At 39.3% G+C, this 20,648-nt stretch overlaps 2 protein-coding genes across 2 annotated transcripts in view; one reads left to right on the forward strand and one right to left on the reverse strand.

Moving 5' to 3' along the window:
- Positions 1 to 13,834, reverse strand: part of LOC115763278 (AF4/FMR2 family member 4) — a 91,152-nt gene extending 77,318 nt beyond the window's left edge. The window contains exon 1 of the mRNA XM_030705757.1: positions 13,564 to 13,834. Coding sequence (XP_030561617.1) covers positions 13,564 to 13,598 — 35 coding nt within the window. The 5' untranslated portion in view covers positions 13,599 to 13,834. The remainder of the gene's footprint in view (positions 1 to 13,563) is intronic.
- A 5,239-nt stretch (positions 13,835 to 19,073) lies between these two features.
- LOC115763285 (dnaJ homolog subfamily C member 28) lies at positions 19,074 to 20,548 on the forward strand. Its single transcript, XM_030705770.1, has 2 exons — positions 19,074 to 19,324; positions 19,381 to 20,548. Exons 1-2 carry the CDS (start codon positions 19,229 to 19,231, stop codon positions 20,362 to 20,364), a joined length of 1,080 nt encoding a protein of 359 aa, XP_030561630.1. The 5' UTR covers positions 19,074 to 19,228; the 3' UTR covers positions 20,365 to 20,548.
- Positions 20,549 to 20,648: the final 100 nt, after the last annotated feature.

The raw sequence follows: 20,648 nt of genomic DNA on the forward strand, positions 1-20,648 counted from the left end.
GTATTAAGTTTGCTTTTGCTTAAATTGGGCCATATTTAAGTGGTTTCTATGGCTCGTTAAATTATGCAAAATAATCGATTATTGATATGAATTAAGATGTTTTCAAATATTAAATATTATACACTTTTCGTGAATGGAAAAGTAGAACCAGGCAGGCATATCAATAAATTAGCATCAACATATTCTATTACAAATACCCATCGCTTATCGATAATCTATCATGTTATCACACCTCTTAACACAATCTCCGCTTGTGCCTCAATCCAATTGACGCGGGAGTTGTCTCGCAAAGCAAATTATGACTAGTCCGTCGTCTGTCCGCAACTTGAATAAGATTCAGACTGCGTCTGGCAACCAATTTGCCTGAGAACCTATCGTTTCTTCAGTTGCCAGCCTGACGATAACATCTACAATCGCACACACACACACACGCACACACACACACACACAGACATTAACCGCAACCAAAAACTTTAACACATTTTCATTTCTTTTCAACGCGCGCTCACAAATACTACAAGTGCTGAAACGAGTGTGAGAGAGCGGCAGCGGGTGCGGGAATAACAAAGTTAGAGCCACTCGCAGCCGACGAGGAGAGAGCGAAAGAGAGAGAGGGCGAGAGAGAGTGAGGAGGGAGAGGCACGTAATTTAATAAAATGCCAAAGTCCTCGACTGCACATTGCACGCCAAACGGACAGACGGACAGAGAGACAGACGGCAAGAACGTGAGAGACACCTGCCGCCCACGCGAGAGCACTGCCCAACACACGTGCGCTCAGAGCACACACACGCACACGCGCGCACACACACACACATAAGTTTGCGTTAGTGTGTGAGTTGAGGATTTTACTCGAATGAAATTGCAATACAAAAGTATATGAAATGAATGTCCGTGCGCGCCGGCGGCTTTGCTGCCAGCAGCTCTCGCATTACAGTTGCCAATTCACAAACAGTTCCCAATGTGAATTATGAGAAGGTTGTGTAAAGAACAGTTGTGCGCTTGCATGTGTCTGTGTTGTGTGTGTTGTGTGTGTGTGCATGTTTATGAGAACTCTTGCCCGAAATTTAGACAAACTTGCAGGCCAATGTATGGTAAAAGAAATTGCATAAAGAGAAAACGTCTGTCGAATAATAAATGTCGAAGAAGTTTAAGATGGTTACGTATTTGCAATAATATTAATCAAATTTTAAATCGAATCGGTTTTAGAAACCTAACTGTTGAAATCTGTATAATCGATCTATGCGACGAGAGTAACATAATCGATAATATTTACACAAGATATTAAATGGGAATTCTATCTTTCTTAAAATCTTAAAATATCTCTATAATAATATTTAAGTACTTATCGTTAGTATCAATAACCAATATTTATTAGTTTGATAAATCAAAGCTTACAGCTTTTAATATTATCGCTGATATCCAACGCAATCAAAGGCATTTAAAATTCACCAAATCAAGCAAACACTTTGCGCATCTCTTTTGTTAGTCAGTTTTAGCATTTATGCATTTTATGGCGCCCATTTGGCTGCCCCCGTAGACTTCCCATCTGCTCGCACAGTTTGAAGTTAACTGCAATTTCATTTCGCAATGCGACACATACACAGGCACGTTCCATCTCTCACACTCTCCTTCTCTCTCTATCCCACACACGCAAGAGTAACAGCAACAGTAACAGCGACAGCAACAACATCAAACAGGCTGATTAACACTTCATTTTGCATGCAAAAACTTCAATCACTGACTGCAGCGCCAGCAGCGCAGCAGCAGCAGCAGCAGCAACAACAGCAACGACAATATGAAAAACGTGTCGATGCATGTGCGCCATGAATGTCACGCAGACGAGTCAGCCGAATACAAAACTAAAACGAAAAGCAAAAACAAAACTTAACCCAACCCACCCACAGAGCACAAAACATTGACGTCGTCGTTGAGTGTTTCTCATGCCAACTCGCTCTTTCTCTTGCTGCCCCTCTCTCGCTCACTCTGCTCTTCATGGTACATGTGTGCGTTTGTATGGTTTTAGTTTTTTTTTTTGTTTTATTTTCATAAAATGCGCATAGTTTAATGTCTATTGCTTTTTATTTACTTTTAAACGTTTTCGCATGTTTTTGCAGCATGTGCATTAGTTTTAATGGCAATGGCCAACATAAAAATCTCATAAGCGTCATATTAAACACTGGCTGCAATTGTTGTTGTTATTGTTGTTGCAGTTGCAGCTGACGCTGACGTCGTCGTGCTCGGCGTCAGCAGCGCTGCATTGCTTGTTGCTCTAGCTGTAAAGCTATTTGTTATGCACAGCAATTATTGTTAATGCGAGACAATCGTTGAGTTGTATAGTATATTGTATAGAAAAAACGATAACTAAAGGAAATATTCAACAACAAAATTTAATATCTATATTTTGAGCAAAATTTTCTCTAACAATTGAAGTTTTAGTATCATAAGCACAAAGTAGGCCAAGTTAAATAGACTAATAATTATTATAAGAAATAAATGCATTGTTAATACTCTTGGTGATTAATCTCGTAATTGGCTATCGATTAACATTGTTCGATTACACATACCTTTGGCTCATCTTCTCATTCTGTTTCTTTTTTATTTATCATTTCATGCAGCTGCACAATTGCATACTAGTATATGCATATGTTATAATTGAGAAAACAATCCCCAGACATGTGGCGCCCACTGCGTGAGACGGGCAGAGAGAGAGAGAGAGAGGGGGGGAGAGAGCACATGTCCTTGTTGTTGTCTTATTTCCATTTTATTTGAATGCAAATTCTTTTATTCAATGGCAAGAAAATTCCACAAAATCCAGCAGCACCGGCAGCGGCGGCAGCGACGCCCACTTAACGCAAAAGCAGCAGCAGAAAAAAAAAGTAAATTTAGCAGCGCACATATGTTGTTGTTGTTGTTGTTGCCGGCGGTTGTTTTTATAAATAAACGGCAACAAGCTGCTCGCAGCCAAAGCAGCAACAAAAATAGACAACTTTGAAGGCGACTTGTGCGTAGACAGCTAAGGCGAGAGCGGAAGAGAGCGCACAGTAAACAGCAAGAAGCAGCAAAGAGCGCCGCTCAAGGAACAGAGAGGGAGAGCGAGAGCGAGAGAGGCGCCGTCTGCAAACTTAAGAGCTCTGAGCCTTACTCAAACATCATCTATTTTTAGCAAAATGTACTTATTTTATTTACTTTTCACTATTTTTGATTTCTTTTTTTTTTCTATTTGTTATTAGCTTAAATAATTTGCAGTATCAGGTGTTGGCTCCGATTGCTATTCTTGAACCAATAAACCAATAAAAAAATATACAAAAATGTATAAATAACTTGCTAGCGCTACAATTTATGGCCTTATAATTGCCTGCCGTCGCATTTGTGCAATTTTCTATTTTTAACCCCACATTGCTTGCGCTTGTTTTTATCCATTTATTTATTTATTTATTTGCAAAACAGTTGTTTTATTTTGTTGTTTCTGCTGTTGCTTTTGCTGTTGTCGTCGTCGTCGTCGTCATAGGCATGCATTGCATGCATATTCGCTTATATTTTGCATTTTGCATTTTGCTTCTTAGTTTTTCTTGCCTTGTGCTTTGAGTTGTTTCTGTTTCGCCTTGCCGCTTGATTTATTTCGCTTGCCAATCAAGTGTTAAGCGAATTTGATGTCTCTCATTCCCACATGGCTGCTAATTAGGCATACGTTTTCTTCTTCTTCTTTTATTGTGCTCATTGGGCAGCCAGACAGGCGCAAAATAGAGAATGAGTCAGCAGTGCAATTGGCGAATATGTACAAAATTACATTAGAGTGACTAATTTTATAATGCATTCAGGGGAGTACCCAATATATACCTAGGTGGACACTCGTTTTGTCGTCGATTAATAAATAAATGCAAAAAAATATATACGATAAAAATCAAAAGTTATGGCAAACAACTTTGATTCGAGAATTTCGTGTAAAGCTTTATAAGCACAGAAAATATTCGGAGTGAAAACTCACATGGACGATGCACACAAGCATGTTTTCTTAATATTACGGTACAACACTGTTAGTTATGTGACTGTGTTAGTAAAAGTCCATGTTTGAGTGAGACAAAAATGAGACGAAACTTCTGTAAAGCTCACAACTCTCTTGCGTAGACCCTCTGCCGGCGTCAAAGTTGCCGATCAGGATTATGAGCTCGCACTTAAAGAGAGACAGTTAGAGCATGGCTGCGAGCAGATAAACTGAATGACTCACATTGAGAGCTTTCATATTTACATGACGCCTGATTTCTTATCACACAGAGAAGGGCTTTGATTTTTGCCGGCTTGCGTATAACATTTTGTATGCATGTTAACTTTGTTGAAAACAACAACAATAAATTGCAATCTTTTTTAAACCAGAATATTAACCCAATAGGAATTAGTAAATTAGCGGAATAACAATTTTCCAGCTCTCATTTTCCAAGTCAGCAAACGCGCAAAGTAAATGTAAACATTGCAGCATTTTAATATCAATTATACATTCTGTGATGCTTGGTATGGGGGGAATACCCCGCTGGCAAACAGCAATCAATAGGCATTACAATAACAATAGCAAAATGCGACAAACACGTACCAGAAATTTTCAACTAAAAGCCACTCAACTTATAAAATAAACAAAACAAAAACAAGGCAAATGCGTGACAAAAAGTGTTTGTGTGTATGCGTGTGTGTGTGTGTGGGGAGGAGATGAGAAGAGCTTGCGATATACTTGCACGCCGAAGCATTCTGTTGTGCTTACAAAATACGCAGCCTAGGAGAGGCAGAACATACAATGTAATCCACAAACAAATACTTGCACACAAAAATCACACCAACACTCACGCACACAGCAGGAAGCTAGCAATAAGCACAACGGCGTCGGCGTCGACGTCGGACGACATTTTATCGATCGTTAGCCAGCTCCGAGAGAGAGAGACAGAGAGATAGAGAGAGAGCGGCGGCGCGGAATAGCGGCGTGTTCAACTTAACTTACAAACGCACACAAGCATAAATATTTCATGTGCAAGCATTGCATTAATATTTCAGTTAGCTGTTGTTATTATTGCCGCTGCCGCTGCTGAGTAAATTGTCGTATTAACACCTAATTGTGGCAAACGAGTGAGAGCACTGAGAGAGAGAGAGGGAGTAAGAGAGCACAGCTAGGCAGCCGTTTACATTGGAGAGTCATTCAAATGTTGTTCTTTTCATTACAGTTTTTGTTGCTGTTGTTGTTGCTGTTGCTGCTGCTTCTGCTGCTGCCGGCAAGTGTGTGCATGACGTTAAGAAGCTTCAAAAACTACAACAAAGAAGGCAACAACAGCAGCTTTTATACACAATGCCCGCCCATTTTCAAGTGCAATTAAATATATTTATATAGAAAAAACACGAAATGCACTAAAAGTCTCCACTTTCAGCTTTTGTGTGCACTTTGAGTTTATGTGTCAAAGTTGAAAAGCAACTCAACATAAAGATACTAAAGATTCTCCAAATATTGGCAACTATCTGAAAGATCTATTTCCCAGAAGTATATACAACACACTGCAACGGTAAATGATATTTAGGTCAAAATGGCCCAACTTAAATTTTGAATTCAAATCAAAATATTTGCGCGTGTTTTCGAGAGAATTTCGAAATTTTTTATCTTGACGCGTTTCATTTCATTTCTGGCTAAATCGATCGTCGTGCTATTTTTGTTATACTTAAAGATAAATTTGTATATTTATAGACAAATAATAAAAATCAACAAAACCAACAATTAACAAGTCTGACTGCATTTTTATTCCCAAGATAGCAACAAATTTTGAGGGTTGTCTCCGATTTTAGTTGTCGAATAAAATATATATATTCTCGACATTTAATGGCTGAGAAGGGGTTAAAACTACTTCAGTTAACCGTTGCGTGACATGGGAAAGGGCAAGCGGGGGATGGCAAGGGCTTACAGGTAGCACAAGCACAAGGGTGGAGTATTGCAAGACATTTAAATATGCAAATTTATCGCCCAATTATTTTCTAATAGCCATAAAAATGAATAGAATGATTGAACTTTTCCATTAGTCGTTGGAAGATTAGAATAGAAACAACAAAAACATAATCGATAATATATAAAAACGTGTTGTTTATCGATAGATATACCGATAGCTATTTGCAGAGTTAGCGAGATGCTTCATCTTCTTCATTCTAATTTACGATATTCTATTTCCTATAAAATCATGAAAAGTGGCCAAGAACTTCAAATAGACTTCTTTAGTTAACCTTTTACCTGTGGCCAGCGTAATCGGCTTACATACGACACGTTACTTGGGCGAGAAACGAAGAAGAGAAGCAAGCGGGCGAAATGAAGAAGAAGAAGCAGAAGCAGAAGACCGCACAACTTCCTTAACGCGAGCGCTGTCTCTTCTCAACAATCAAACACAAACACTCATTAAAAAGTCCTTCAATAAAGGCTTCAGGTTACAATATTTCAACCACGACAAATTTTTATCCCTACACCGGAAATGCTGCGACAGAGTCAGAGAGAGAGAGAGGGAGAGAGAGCGACTGGCCAGAGCATTAAGCACAAAAACAAACAAACAAGGAACAGCAACAGCAACAGCGACCCCAAAGGCTTGTCGAGGACCTGTCCCTCCCCCCTCCCTGCCACGCCCCTTGCTGCCAATATTAATAACAGCCAAACAGGGCGCTGAGGAGGGAGAAAAAACGTCAACTGGAAATAAATGGCAAATAAGTTTTTTGTTTTTATTTGCAGTCAGCAGCCACGAAGGACACTAACTGACCCCCAAACCCGCCGTCCTCCTTCCTGCTCATATACCATACCAGCAACAAGGCAGAACCCCCCCCCCCCCCCCCCCCCTCCGACACCACCAATCGCTTTCCCTGTCAGCGGAAAAGTGCAACTTATTTACTGTTTCCGCGTCGTCGTCTTCAGCGCCGCGTTTCTCAATTGGGGCGGCTGCCTGAGCAAATAGATGAAAGACCAAGAATCAAGACTCAAGAAGAAGCAGCAGCAGGAACCCCCTCCTGACAAACCCCCCTACCGTTAACAACAACAATAGTCCAAAGGGCCTTAGTAAAGCTTACGAGAGCCCGACGATAGCCTTGGGCCCAGAGTATGACCGTGGAATATGTTTACATTGATAGATTATGAATTCTATTCAAGGAACACGCACGCAATATAACATTTATTTACATACAGTGGAAATTGTATTTAATTTGAAATAGAGTTTTCACTGGAAATCCAATAACTATTAACAGATTTCTATACTATAATCGATATCATAAATTGATTGAAAACATCGATAACCCGTTTCTAACTATTGAAGTTATCGATGTATTTTGTTTTTTTCTTCGAATTTAATATTGCAATTGATTTGTTTTATTACAGGCCGGAATTGAATCGACTTTCTGCTCTTCAAGAAAGACTCTGTATAAGGCCTCGATTGTACACTCTCTAGTTATTTGTATTATCTATTTTTTTATATTATTCTGAGCTAACTGCACTTTAGCTATGTTTTTGGGCCAATATTCTTTTGGGTAACATATTATTTATTCAACTGCCTCTATGCTCAAAACCTTTTTATCTTTTCGATTTGATTTTCATTTATGTATAGCCCATCTCTAGCTCGTACAGGGTATTAAAACCAAATGCCAAACAGCGGCAGCAGCAAAGGACTTGCCAGCTATTTCAGTTGCAGTTGCAGTTCCCAGTTATTGTTGTTGTTGTTGGCTTAAAGTGGCGCAAGCACTTGTATGTGTGAGAAATGTGAGTGGCGACAGTGTTGCCACTTGCATGTGGCACACACGCACACACACACACACACACAGACAGACACAGAGAGAAAGATGCGGGGGACAGCAACAAATGTCGTATGCCGTGTCCTTCAGTTTGTAACTGCAATTGGCGGTTGGGCGTGGCAAGCGGCACATGCAACAGTTAATCATTTATATGTGTGGCAAAAGGTGGAAAAGGAAAAAAGGGTTGGCGCGTTTCTGGGAAATGAGATATGCCACAGAGCACATCGGGAGACACCTTGAAGTGAGCTTGGAAAGGGCATCAAGGAGAAAGAAGCCAACACAAGCAGCTCGAGGTTCTCCAAGGTGTGTCTACCGCATGCAAAATGCATTAGCAACAATAACTCGGACGCCACAGTTGACATTTGAAGCAAATAAATGTTGTCCAGGAGAAAAGTGAAACTAACCGAACAATAAACAATAAATTGGCAACGACAAATCATGCAACTACATGTTCCATAATTCCCTTTAAACAAAGTCAAAATTTTTAGTAAGAATTTATTATCCTATATATGTATATATTTAAGCAGACCTTTGATGGAAAAGATTAACAAAAGTTCCAGTTTTCACTCGGCCTCGAATTCCTGCTCTGTTCGAGAGCTAAGTCGATTAAATTTACATAAATCGTTTAAGTCAAGCAAATGATCTACTTAATATACTTCAGTCAACACGACGATTGGGTCGAGATGTCTGCACATTCGTTTGATTAGAGGCATATAATAGCTGAATGGGAATATATATATATATTTACAGATATATGCACTTGTTTAACTTGTAAATAGTCTGTTCCACTTTGCATCAAACTGAATGCATGATTCATGTCCAATTTCTAGTTCAAATAACCAAAACTTTCGTATTTGGGCCAAGAGCCAAGCCGCAAACCAATAACCCGCCGATCAAATAGGCGACCGCCCTCTCTATACAGCCCCTCCCCCCGCTGCACACACCCTTTGGCGTCACACACTTAAGCCATTGTGACCTACACACCTAATTGATATGCCGCACGTGGAGTCAACAATCAAAACTGGACGGCAAAGGGGGGCGAGTGTTATTTAGGGGCGTGCTGTAGGACTCCTTTGTGGGGAACCTTGGCAGAAATACGCAGAAATCTCCCAGGGGATTTCAGTTTTTATGTCGAAATTATACATTTTATTATGTCATTTGAATGCGACGCCGGAAGAAGAGCAGCAATGTCAAGAATAAGAAACGGAGAGAATGTAAACTAAACAGACAGTTACCCCGGCAGCGCCCACCCCCCCCCCCCCCCCCCCTGTCTAAGGGCAGCCTATAAATCAGCAACAGTTTGAAAGGATGTTTAGCAGCAGGACACCAAGGTAAAGCCCAAGTTATATGGAAAACTTTGCTGCCAATTGAAGAAGAAGCTAGCGCGAGTGCGTCGAGGAGAACGAATGCAAAGCTCTGGTGGGCGCAAGTTTTATGACTTTGCTACGGGATGCCAGGACACTCGGCTTTATGCCCCAACCCCAACCCCCCCCCTCGCTCTCACTCCCACTCTGTCTCCCCTCTCTGACAGTTTGCGCGTATTCAGTCGGGCACATGTAATTTTCATACCATATAAAATTGCAAACAGCGTGTAAAAGCGAGCGGAGAAAAGATTTGCTTTTTATATACCCTATACTCTATAAAATGTTCAAAGGTGGGTTGATTGGTCGCAACAGCAATAAAGCAGATACCTTGTATACTGGAAATATAAAGAATTTTGTAGAATTATTCAATTATTCTATTTAGATTTAAAATAATTTTCGTGCCTTCTGCCAGCAGAGTACAGGGTATCTGCTGATCGGGCAATCGTCAAAAAGGGACATTTTTTTTACTTGTTTTTTATTATTTTGATTTTTGTGCGAAAAAGGATTTGGTGAAAGGACAAACCGTCATGACAGATGTTTTGCCACCACTTGAGGGATGCGTGCGAGCGAGCGAGAGGGAGACAAAGAGAGAGAGAGAGAGCGAGAGAGAGAGAGAGAGAATACGACGCATTCGTCTGACTGTGCTGCCAAATTGTTTTATGTGTCCATCGATAAAGTAAATCACTTCCCTTAACATTTATTTCGTTTTTCGGGTTTTCTTCATTTTGCTGTTGTTGTTGTTGTTGTTGTTGCTCGGGATTTTTCCTTTAGCAAATAATTTGCTGCGTTCTTTAACAAGGGTTCGGCGGCCCGTGCTTGACTTGTTTGCCTTTTGTATACACACACACACACACACACACACACACACACACACACACACACACACACACACACACACACACACACACACACTTATATATATGGAGGCACACACATATGCATACATATGTTTATTTGTATATTATCTACGCCCTTGGTTAATGATTGGGGAGCTTTGCGTTTGCAAAGAACCATCAATTCGCAGCGACAATTAGGCATTTGTTTTGCCCGCTTTTAGGGGTAAGTTTTGTCATTAACAGCCAAAATGCCCTGTAACTGGGGGAAAAAACTGTGAATGAACCGTATAATAGCAACCGGGTAGAGTGCCAATTAAACTTTTTGTTGCTTACAGGCCAAAAGCGTTGGGTGCTTTAATCAACTTACAACTGTTAAACATTTAAAAGTTAGAAAAACAAAAGCTGTTTAGAGCTTTGTAACTAAAAGCATGCCAAAGTGACAAGCTAGCTGATACCCTGGAAATTATCTCAATCCCTGGATGTCTTCAGTGGTTGACGTATTGCTCTTGCTCTTCATCTAATTTCTTAATTCTCTAAAATAGGTTTATAAATCCAAGGAAATTGTTGTTGTTGTCTTCTACAAGAAAAACAAGAAAAATTCTAGACAACAAACAATAAAATGAATAAAACCATAAATATACCAAGATTATAACAGGCTAGCAGAAAAAGTCAGATCTAGAGATGGGCGTCAATAAAATTAGTTGAGTTTCGATTAAGACCGGCTGATTTCTGACTTTTCATAACAATCAAATTATGCTTGATATAGGTTATACGGAATACAATTAAAATCCGGAAAGGCAGAACTTATCACATGCAATTTCTCATCTGTGATCTAAAGCCCAGCACCGCATCCCCGCAACCAGGCATCCCCCTTAAGGGACTGCGTTTAATGAAAATGAAAAGGCTGCTTGCAGCACTTGCACTCACTTAGCTATTCATAACTGACACACACAGACGCACACACACAAGCACACAGCCAAGCCCCGACAAATTTAAATAATTCAACGAAAGAAATTCGCTTTTAGCCAATGCCAAAAGCAGCGCGCGAGAGAGAGAGAGAGGGAGAGAGAGAGAGGAAGAGAGCGAGCGCGCGCGACGTGAAGTGAGAAGCGGAAAAGCCACAAAAACCAGAAACTTGCAGTCTGTTTGTGCGAGTGCATGGGTATGTGTGTGTGCACGTGTTTGTGTGAGTGTGTGTGTGTGTGTGACTTGACAAGGGCTTAAAGCAAAGGGCCGTGCGGCGGCACAGCGTAATGGAGATTGCGGCCAACTCGCGCGCGCTTTAGACACACATTAAAATTTCAATTTTAGAGAAATTAAAATTTTATCAGCATAATTTGAGTGAGCGTATGCGTGTTTCTATCGCTAGATGGCGACACCAACAATATGAATACATGATGGATTCTTTGTAAAACTAGAAACATCAAAAAATTCCATAGCATGCTTGGGGCTGACATAATGTTAGCTTTAAACGAAAATTTCGATAGTCTAGAAAACACGTTATTAACAATTCTCCTAATATATCTGCTATATCAAATTAGATATCAAATCGTACAGCTAAACTATATATAGTCCCTTATTATCAATTTCTGAATGAAAAATGTCTTTAGCTTGGAAACGTGTCTGCTCCAGGGATCTTATAGCTATCATAGCTTTAGTCTTTATAAACTCTTGAACTTATTTTGACTTAGATAAAGCTGCTTTTAAAATGTTTCTCTCGTATTACTTGACTTAATTTAACCGATCCAACTAATACAAGCTAATTACTTTGCAGGAAAAGTAAACGAAAGCAGTTCTGGGCGAAAATGTTGTCGAATAAAACAGGTTTAGTTTGTCAAATTAGATATGCTGGTTTATGCGTTTGTTAACTGCCCTGCCTCTGACAAGGGCGAGGGGCGTGGCAAACAGTGAAGCCAAATTGAGAAGTTGGTCGAGTTTTTGGCCCTCAAGGAAAATAGACGGCAAAAGAAATCTGTTATGGTTAAACTTTACGCGCACAGTAAAAACTTTTCGACAAATTGCAGCGAAAAGTGCACACAATGCTTGAGCAAGAAGAAGAAGAATAAATAGCAAAAGAAGAAGAAGAAGCAGTCGAAGCAGCAGGCGAAACAGTGCGTGGCGACGCCGGCAAAACGTATACACACATACATATATAAATGTGTATATGTATTTAAGTATGAAAGAAAAAAACTTTTAGATTTTTCTACTTTGGTCAAGGTGGGCGCTAAATTGGGGCGGGGCGGGGCTGGCCGGGGTAAAACGACAGTCAAGAAAACCGCAAACTTGGCAACACTCTGTACGCGCTCTCTCTCTCTCTCTCCCTCCCTCCCCCGCTTCGTCTCTCTCCCTCTATTTAGCTGTAATCTTCATAGTGCGGCTGTTGCTTTCGCTCTGTTTATTGCCCGGCGCTAAAAGCAACTGGGGACCATTTTTGGTGCTAAACCCCCCCACCCCCCCCCCCCCCCTGTCGTTGTCCCTCTCATTGTCTGTGCATTTCAAGTCGTAATGTGGGCGTACAATTTTCAATTATACATTTTAGTGGTCGCCGCAGCTCATTGACAGTAAAAAAAAAAAAAAATAAGGAAAATATAAAAAAATACAAAAAATATACACACAGAAAAAAAAAGGGTTGCCGCAATACGCAGAAATGAGAAAAGTTTTTAGTTGTGGAACTTGAACGGGAATATGTCTGTGAATTTCCGCAGCGTGTGCGTGTTCATGTGGATGTGTGTGTGTGTGTGTGTGTGTGTGTGTGTGTGTGTGTGTGTGTGTGTGTGTATGTGTGTATGTGTGTGTGTAATGTGGCTTTAGGGAACCAGCAGCTTGTCTTGTTTATAGTGCATGCACACACATATATATATACATATACATATACATATACATATACATATACATATACATATACATATACATATACATATACATATACATATACATATACATATACATATACATATACATATACATATACATATACATATACATATACATATACATATACATATACATATACATATACATATACATACGCACATCAAGACTGCACACTACAACTGGAAAATCTTTGAAAAGACGTTGATATTTTTATTATAATTTCGTTTTGTTGATGTTTTAATTATTTTTACTGCTTCGCGCGATTTTAGCTCATGTATTTGTTGCATGGTTTTGAGGTTAATACAAACAAGGTTAGTTTGAGGCATACGTTAATGTCGGACTCCATAAGAAAACTTAAAGATTCTCTAAATAATAAATCTATATGCATGTTAAAATTCAATATACTAAATATACGAATTCCAGAACCTGCCAATAATATTGTTTGAACGATTACCCAAAAAGTGGCAAGAGAAATCTGTTTACTTGAAATTCAAACACATTTTTAAAGATCTCTTTGAATCGGACTGCGAAAGTCTTAGTATTATCAGTAAAGCACAAGGGTGTAGGGAATATTTTTAATAATAATAATATTTAACTTATTGCATCAGCAAGAACTTGAAAAATACAGTACGAATTTTAAGATTGAATTGAGTTCGAGTTCATATGAAGAAATTAAGTACATATAATAAAAGTATTCAAAACTTACCGTGGTTTTGTTAGTTTTTTCATATGAATATCCATATCCCGTTACTGTCGATGTTGTTGTTGTTGTTGTTGCTGTTGCTGTTCCACAATTGCTTCTAATGCCCCTACATGAGTACCTCAGAGCTGGGGGAATGTTGGGGTGCGGGGGGGACTAATCCAATGTTAATGCGTGCAGCAATAGCAACTCCTGAGAATTTGAGAGCTGCGCCGAATGGCGCCGTTGCTCCCGTTAACTTTTCGCTTTTGTTGTTGTTGTTGTTGTTGTTGTTGCTGCTGCTGCTGCTGTTGTTGTTGTTGTTGTTGCTTTTCTGTTGCTGCTGCTCTTCTTGCGGGGCGGCTAAAGCATACGATGGCTTTTGGGCACCGCATGAGTTGTTGTTGTTGTTGTTGTTGTTGGCAGGTTGCTGGCGTTGTAGCTGTATTTTTTTTAGTTAACATTTAACAATTAAATTTTATAATAATTTTTTTAGTTTAGTTTTCGTTATGCTTAATATTGCTCGTTTTGCTGTGATTGATTGAGGTTATGGTTGTATGTTTTACATTGTTGTTGTTGTTGTTGTTGTTTTTGGGTATTCTGTTTGTTTTTGTTTTTATTTAAGCACTTGGGGCGCATAGAAAAAATGTTTGTTTTGTTTTTTTTTTTTACATTTTAGAATTTGCACTTGATTTATTTATTTTTAATATATATTTTTTTTATTTTTACTTTTTTTGTATTTTTTATTTTAAAGTAAATTTGCTAAAGTAATTGCATGGATTTTTGTTGTAAGCAAGCTGATAATTTTTATATTAATTTTAATATTCCTAATGTTATTTCGTTGTTATAAGAAATATATGTATGTATGTATGTATATATATGTAAAATTAATATATATGTATATACGATTTAATTTTGTAATATTTAAAGATTTGATTGCATCGTTCGAAATAACGCACTTTTTATATACTAATTAGCCGAATTTCGTTTCGCTTCTGCTCTGCTTCTTCTACTATGTTATGCATGCATATGTGTATATATAACGGTATATATTGTATATATAACTATTGGAAGGCGTACTTGTATAGGCTTTATGAAAATTTCTGCTCATAAATGTTATGCGTTTGTTGTTATTTTATTAAAGCTAATGGCTACAAATTGTAATTATTAATTTTTATTTATTAACATTTTGTTTAACTTATGCTGTTTCTTTTAATAATTTATTTATTTATTATTGCTTTTTTGTTGAGGCGCTTTTAGTTTTTTCTAGGGCTGCAAAAAAAATTGTATTCAATTAAGCCAAGAAACAGGAAAGGTGTGCCCAAATACACAAAGGTTCGTCATACCCAATAAAAAAAAAACACAACAACAACTAAAACATCGACTGCAAGGACAATAACAACGATCGCTCTCGATTTATATTCAATTGCTCTCGCTCTCCCGCTCTCTCTCTCTTTCGTTTTAACCACTCTCAACAGCTGTTAATAATATGAGAATCCGGTTCAGTGTTACCAACTATAAATGACAAACTCTGCAAAGCAACAACAACAAACACACAAACGAGGATGTTGTTTTCCGCTAACATTGCTTTACGCTCGCTTTTCAGCTGTTGATCGCAATTGCATTTGCATGTGCAGAGTTGCCAACCACATTGTACGCAAGAGACGTGGCTGTGTGTTGCCAACGTCTTCGTAGCAGCAGCTGCGACTTTTTTTGAGTGCGCGGCTCGCGCTGATGGAAAAACAGCAGGTGTTAAATAAAAATCAAAAAAACGTACACACACATAATACATAATAAATGCAACAACACAGCAGATGCGCACAAGACAAGCGACAACAAAATGTAATCATTCTCTAGCTATGTATGAACATTTTATGTGCATTTATGCATACACACATATAGATATCCGCTAAATTCTGTTTGTGTGTGTATGTGTGTTTATGTGTGAGAGCACAGAGAATTGCCTATGCTGTCGTTTTTTTTTTTTTTTTTGTAGTATTTCATTCATTATGTTGCGACCAGTTGTTGTTGTAGGCATAGGCAGCCCAAAGGGCAACGCACGCATAACCGTTTTTTTTTTTGGCGTTTGCTTTTGTGCTTGGCGCTGCCTAACAACAACAACATTAAGAGTGCCTTGGCGGCAGTTCCGTTACGCGCGAGCGAGAGAGCCCGCGATTGAGCGCCAAGTGCCGTTTGAAAAATTTACAAAAAAAAGCAGCTTTGAAGTCAATGCGCATTTCACTTTTTCTGTACCGTTTTTTCTTTTTTTTTTTTGACTGCGAAAGCGAAATTTTTATTTTATGCTGTTGTGGCTGCTGCGACGGCTGATGTTGACTTCAATAATTTTTGTTGCTCCTATTGCTTTAATTAATTTGCATAACATTTGCAGGCGATTCAGATCGAAAGTCGGCGAGAGCGAGAGAGGTAATAATAAAAATATTTCGCATTTGTCTTTATGTATATGTATGTATGTATGTATGTTGTAATGTACGCGTGTGTTGGTCAACAGGGGCGGCAGGCGACGGTGGCGCGGCGTTGCTCTACTTGCGACAACGACAACGAAGACGACGACCACGACGAGGGCAATTGTGACGCGTTGTTTTTGTTGCTTGTCATAAATAATTAATAAACACAACTTACGTATTTTATTTGCTTTTGCTTTTACATTTGCATTTGCTTTTGCTTTTTTCCTATTTGCTTTGCATGAACTTTGCACTTATTGCACTTGTTTAACAATTGCTTCTCACACACTTATTTTTAATATTATTTTTTTATATATTTTATTTATTTAGCATGGCGTTTTGGTTGACGAGCGCGTGTAGATGAAAAAATTTCACGATTTTCGCTATTCGCTTTTACATCCTATCCGGCGCGACGACATACTGTTACTGTAAAAAAAAACTGTTAACACTGGCGCCAACGCTAACCGGGTCTGTTACGTTTTGTTGCCAGAGAGCAATGTTGACTCAAATTGTGCATGTTAAGCAGCTGTTAGTTAACAGGTGGCGCTCGCGCCCTGCTAAGATTGCCTTGAGAGACAGCGAACGAGAAAATCTGTGAGAGCCACAATTTCACATACTTTATGCACTGTTAACGAAGATCATACAGTTTACTTTGAGTTCTCGTTTTTTCAAATCTATAATTACTGAATAAAAATTGCTGGAACATTTTTTGTATAACAACATATGTTTGCTACTTTTATTGCAGCACATTCCATTTTGCGCGCTCTTTCGCTGGCTGTTACAGTATAATTGTGAATGAATGTTTGAGAGCGGGCCGACATAAAGAGAATGAGAGCGCCTGACGTTGTTTTTTTGGCTGTAGTTTGTTGTTACTTTTGCTAGCAATTGTGTGTGTGTGTTTGGTGTGTGACTGTGTGCGTGCGTATCTGTGCTTGTTGTTGCTAGTATCGTTAGTGTTGCCAATGCATTGGAATTTGAAACCGTGCGAAAATCAACAACAACAAATGCTAGTCTTGTTATGCGTTTTGTTTGTTTGCTGACACTTTTCATTTACTGTTTGTTATATTATAATTTGATGGCATGCAGCTTAAGCAAATACATTGTTGTGTGAGGAATCACACATATGTATTTATTCGGATTTTCTGGAGACTGTAAATAAGCAGCTTAAATATTTTTTATATGAACAATGTCAAAATACTGTTCACGCTCTTATTTTTTTTTTTATTTGTTGCTTTATGCTCGCATAAATGGTTAACATCAAATTCTTATCATTGACTTGGTAGGTTGTAGATGAAACAGTATTATTTCACAAATAACTCGCTTTATTTTATTTTAGGAATTAAATCGATCTTTATTTAATCGATTCAATGGCTGCAGTGATATTTTCAGGCTTAACATTTTTCCAAATGTTAAGGTCGAGCTAATGATATTCTCTCATATCAGCATTCAGTTATTGGCATGTCCGTTTCAAACAATTAAAATCTTATCAGAAACGAGTTCGCCATGTGTATGTGAGTCGTGTGTGTGCATGGCACAGCTAATCAAATCAAAAAAAAAAAAGTGCACAAAGGTAATACCTATAAAAACAGAGAGTAGCAACAGTAAAGTGTGTTGACTTGCATGCTTAAAACAAGAGTTTTTGCTTTTTGCACGTAGAAAGTAAATTAGACAAAAACAAATCAAACTCACACGCACACACACACACACGGCCTCTGAAGAGAGACTGAGAGCTAGGAGAGTAAGCGCATAACAGCGAGAGCGGCTTGTCTGACATTTGACGTTTGTTTGTGTGCTTTGCGCATTCACAATAAGCGCGCGAATCGCGCATAGCAAATTAAAATGAAAATAAGGCAACTACAAAAATTACGCTTAAAATAAGGCGCACTAGAATTAAGAGCGAACGTGCAAAAACTGAGCAAATTGAGAGCGAGTGTTGGAGAAAGGGAGAGCGAGAGTACCAACCAGAGTGGATTGTAGCGGGGAAGGGAGGGGGAGCAGGGCGACTGTTGACGAACTATTGACTTGGTCAAGCTTTTGTTTATAATTATTTACATGACATTACTCACCTTTTGCTGAACTGCAACGCATTAAAGTTTGTGCGAATTAAAAAAATGTTTAAACATTATTTAACACAAATACTAATGAACACACACACACTCACAGACTGTGACGAGACGACGACGACACACACACACACAACGACGCGACATGCTGCTATTTTTTTTTTGTTTCTCTTTACTCAATGTAGTGTTGTATAGCAGCAAAATTTTTTTGTTGTTGTTGTGCTTGGCGCGGCTGTTGCCTTCTACACTTTTAATTAGTGTACGTTTTTATTACATTTTAATCAACAAAATATCGTACGCAAACTGCAGTCAGTCACTCACACACGCTACATCTACACATGCACACGCACGTACTGACACACACACACATGAGTGGGGCACGCACACACAGCAACTAGTAAATTCTGCGACACTTACGAAAAATATTTTTTATTTGTGTGTGTGTGTCGCCTATGTTAAACAATTTCTATTGCTAATTCCACTGCACATTGTTTGCACACATTCGGCCAGTTGAGGCACTTGGCTGGCAATTATTGTTTAGTTTTAATTGTTATGCGTTTTGTATTAAATCGAGTTAATATAAATTTTTGTTGCGTGTTTTGCTGTTGTGTGCAACGAGTTTTTTTTTGGTACTGTGTGACCGAAGTGTGCTAAAAATTCAACAGCTGTTTTCTGTGGTTAAATCTGGTCACATCAAGTCTGTTAAAAATCCCAAAAGTGGTCATACTTTGGGCCATCACCTTTCGATAAGTGTCATACTGTTAATGAACAGTGCCATTTTGAGTTAAGCAGATGTTAAGGTAATGTTATTCGTGTGCTCTGTGTTTACGTTCTCGCAAAAATACCCATGATAAGCAAAGATTTTCTAAATTAGACTATGTGGTTAATACATTTTAAGCAAATACAAACCATTGTTTGTGACCTTACTTGATTTAATTGTTTGCATACTGAGCCTTACATTTACATTTGCAGTAACATTTAAATGTTGTCCCTCAGTTGTTTGCCACTGTTAATACTCATTAATGTTGTCTTGTTTTGTTTTGGTCGTTTGCCACCTATTGAATAACATAAATTTGATTGAATTTTTCAAATGTGAACTTAGCTAACAAAACACTTAGTACGGGCGACAAATGCCAAGATCATTTATAAATAATATCATAAACGAGCATGTTACCGACAGTTAACATTTTAGGCAATCTGATGAGCCCCCTCGGGGCCAATTGCAGGCGCGCGCTGCACTTGAAGAGGCGCGAGTTGTACCAGGTGAGTAGTAATGCCATAAACTAACGGTAATATTAATATATTGTGCCATTCAATAGCAATGCTTTCAAATACTGGGCGTACACGAATCCGCCGACCAGGAAACGGTTCGTCGCGCCTATTTGGACTTGGTAAAGCGAGTGCATCCCGATGCGGACACCGACGAGGCGAGCAACGAGCGTTTCCAGCAGGTGGACGAGGCATTCAAAATGCTGCAGGAAAAGTTCGCCAAGAGTCGGCGCAACATCAACGAAGACGAGGAGGAGGAAATGGTGTTTGATATCAAGCACACGGCGCCGCAGCATCGCCAATATTTGTCCAATGATGGCATAGGCGTGGGCACGCCTACTCAACGCCAGAAGCAATATCAACAGGTGCGTGCGATGAAAGCACAGGAGCGCGTACTGGAGCATCGCATCGAGAAGGCGGCCGCCGAGGAGGGTGCGCTAATGCGCAAAGGCGGCAGCTATTATGGAAAGCATGCGATCAAGACAAAATACGGCATTGATCGTGTCGTCGAGGATCTGATACAGGAGGCCATGTCCAAGGGCGATTTCAATAATCTGAATGGCGCCGGCAAGCCGCTGTCCAGCGCTCAGTCACAGAATCCCTATCTGGACTTCACCACGCACAAGCTAAACAAAATAATGCTGGACAATGGCTTTACGCCGGAATGGATTACGCTTAGTCGCGACATACGCGAGGCTGTCGGCAAATTGAAGCAGCAGCTGCGCACCGAGCGCAGCTACTACGGCGATTGGCCCCTGGCCACGGCCCAGGAGCAGGCGGCCTGGCAGAAATTTGTTCAGTCGCATGCGGCCGATGTGGAACAGCTGAACAAAACTATTGATAAGTATAATCTGATTGTGCCCATACTGGAGAATCAATACTTTCGCCTGAGTCTGGACAAGCTGGCCGAGTGCATCTTCAAGGAACCGGAACTGCCGCGCAACGTGAAGCGCCAGCAGGACGCAGCCAAGATTGCGACTGGCGCAACCAGCGAAAGGGGTTTCATGGTAAATCTCTTCTCATTCTTTCTGTAAACCAAGCGGGTGTTAGAATTTGAATAATATATTCTAAATGTAATAATGAATAATTGGTGATATTAGATTAGATTAGAGCATGCATCGTGATATGTAAATAAAGCATATGCCAAAGGAAGAACATGATGTAAAATTCTTACAAAATTAGTTAAATAGAGTAAACATTTTAGAGTGAGAACTGATGAACATTATAGTTATAAAGTAATATACCTGTATCCCAATCTTATCTATGATTTATAAAAGGAAAGCATTTGTCTTAGCTTAGGCTTTAGCTGAGGCCCATC

The sequence above is a fragment of the Drosophila novamexicana genome, unplaced genomic scaffold (genome assembly GCF_003285875.2).
Source record: "Drosophila novamexicana strain 15010-1031.04,08,12 unplaced genomic scaffold, DnovRS2.1 tig00000689-arrow-pilon, whole genome shotgun sequence".
Taxonomy (NCBI): Eukaryota; Metazoa; Arthropoda; class Insecta; order Diptera; family Drosophilidae; genus Drosophila; species Drosophila novamexicana.

What these genes read in the sequence shown, in the direction of transcription:
- LOC115763285 (XM_030705770.1), top strand. Translation starts at nt 19,229, where the DNA reads ATGTTACCGACAGTTAACATTTTAGGCAATCTGATGAGCCCCCTCGGG. An exon ending in AGAGGCGCGAGTTGTACCAG is followed by an intron (nt 19,325 to 19,380) that starts GTGAGTAGTAAT and finishes GCCATTCAATAG; the next exon opens with CAATGCTTTCAAATACTGGG.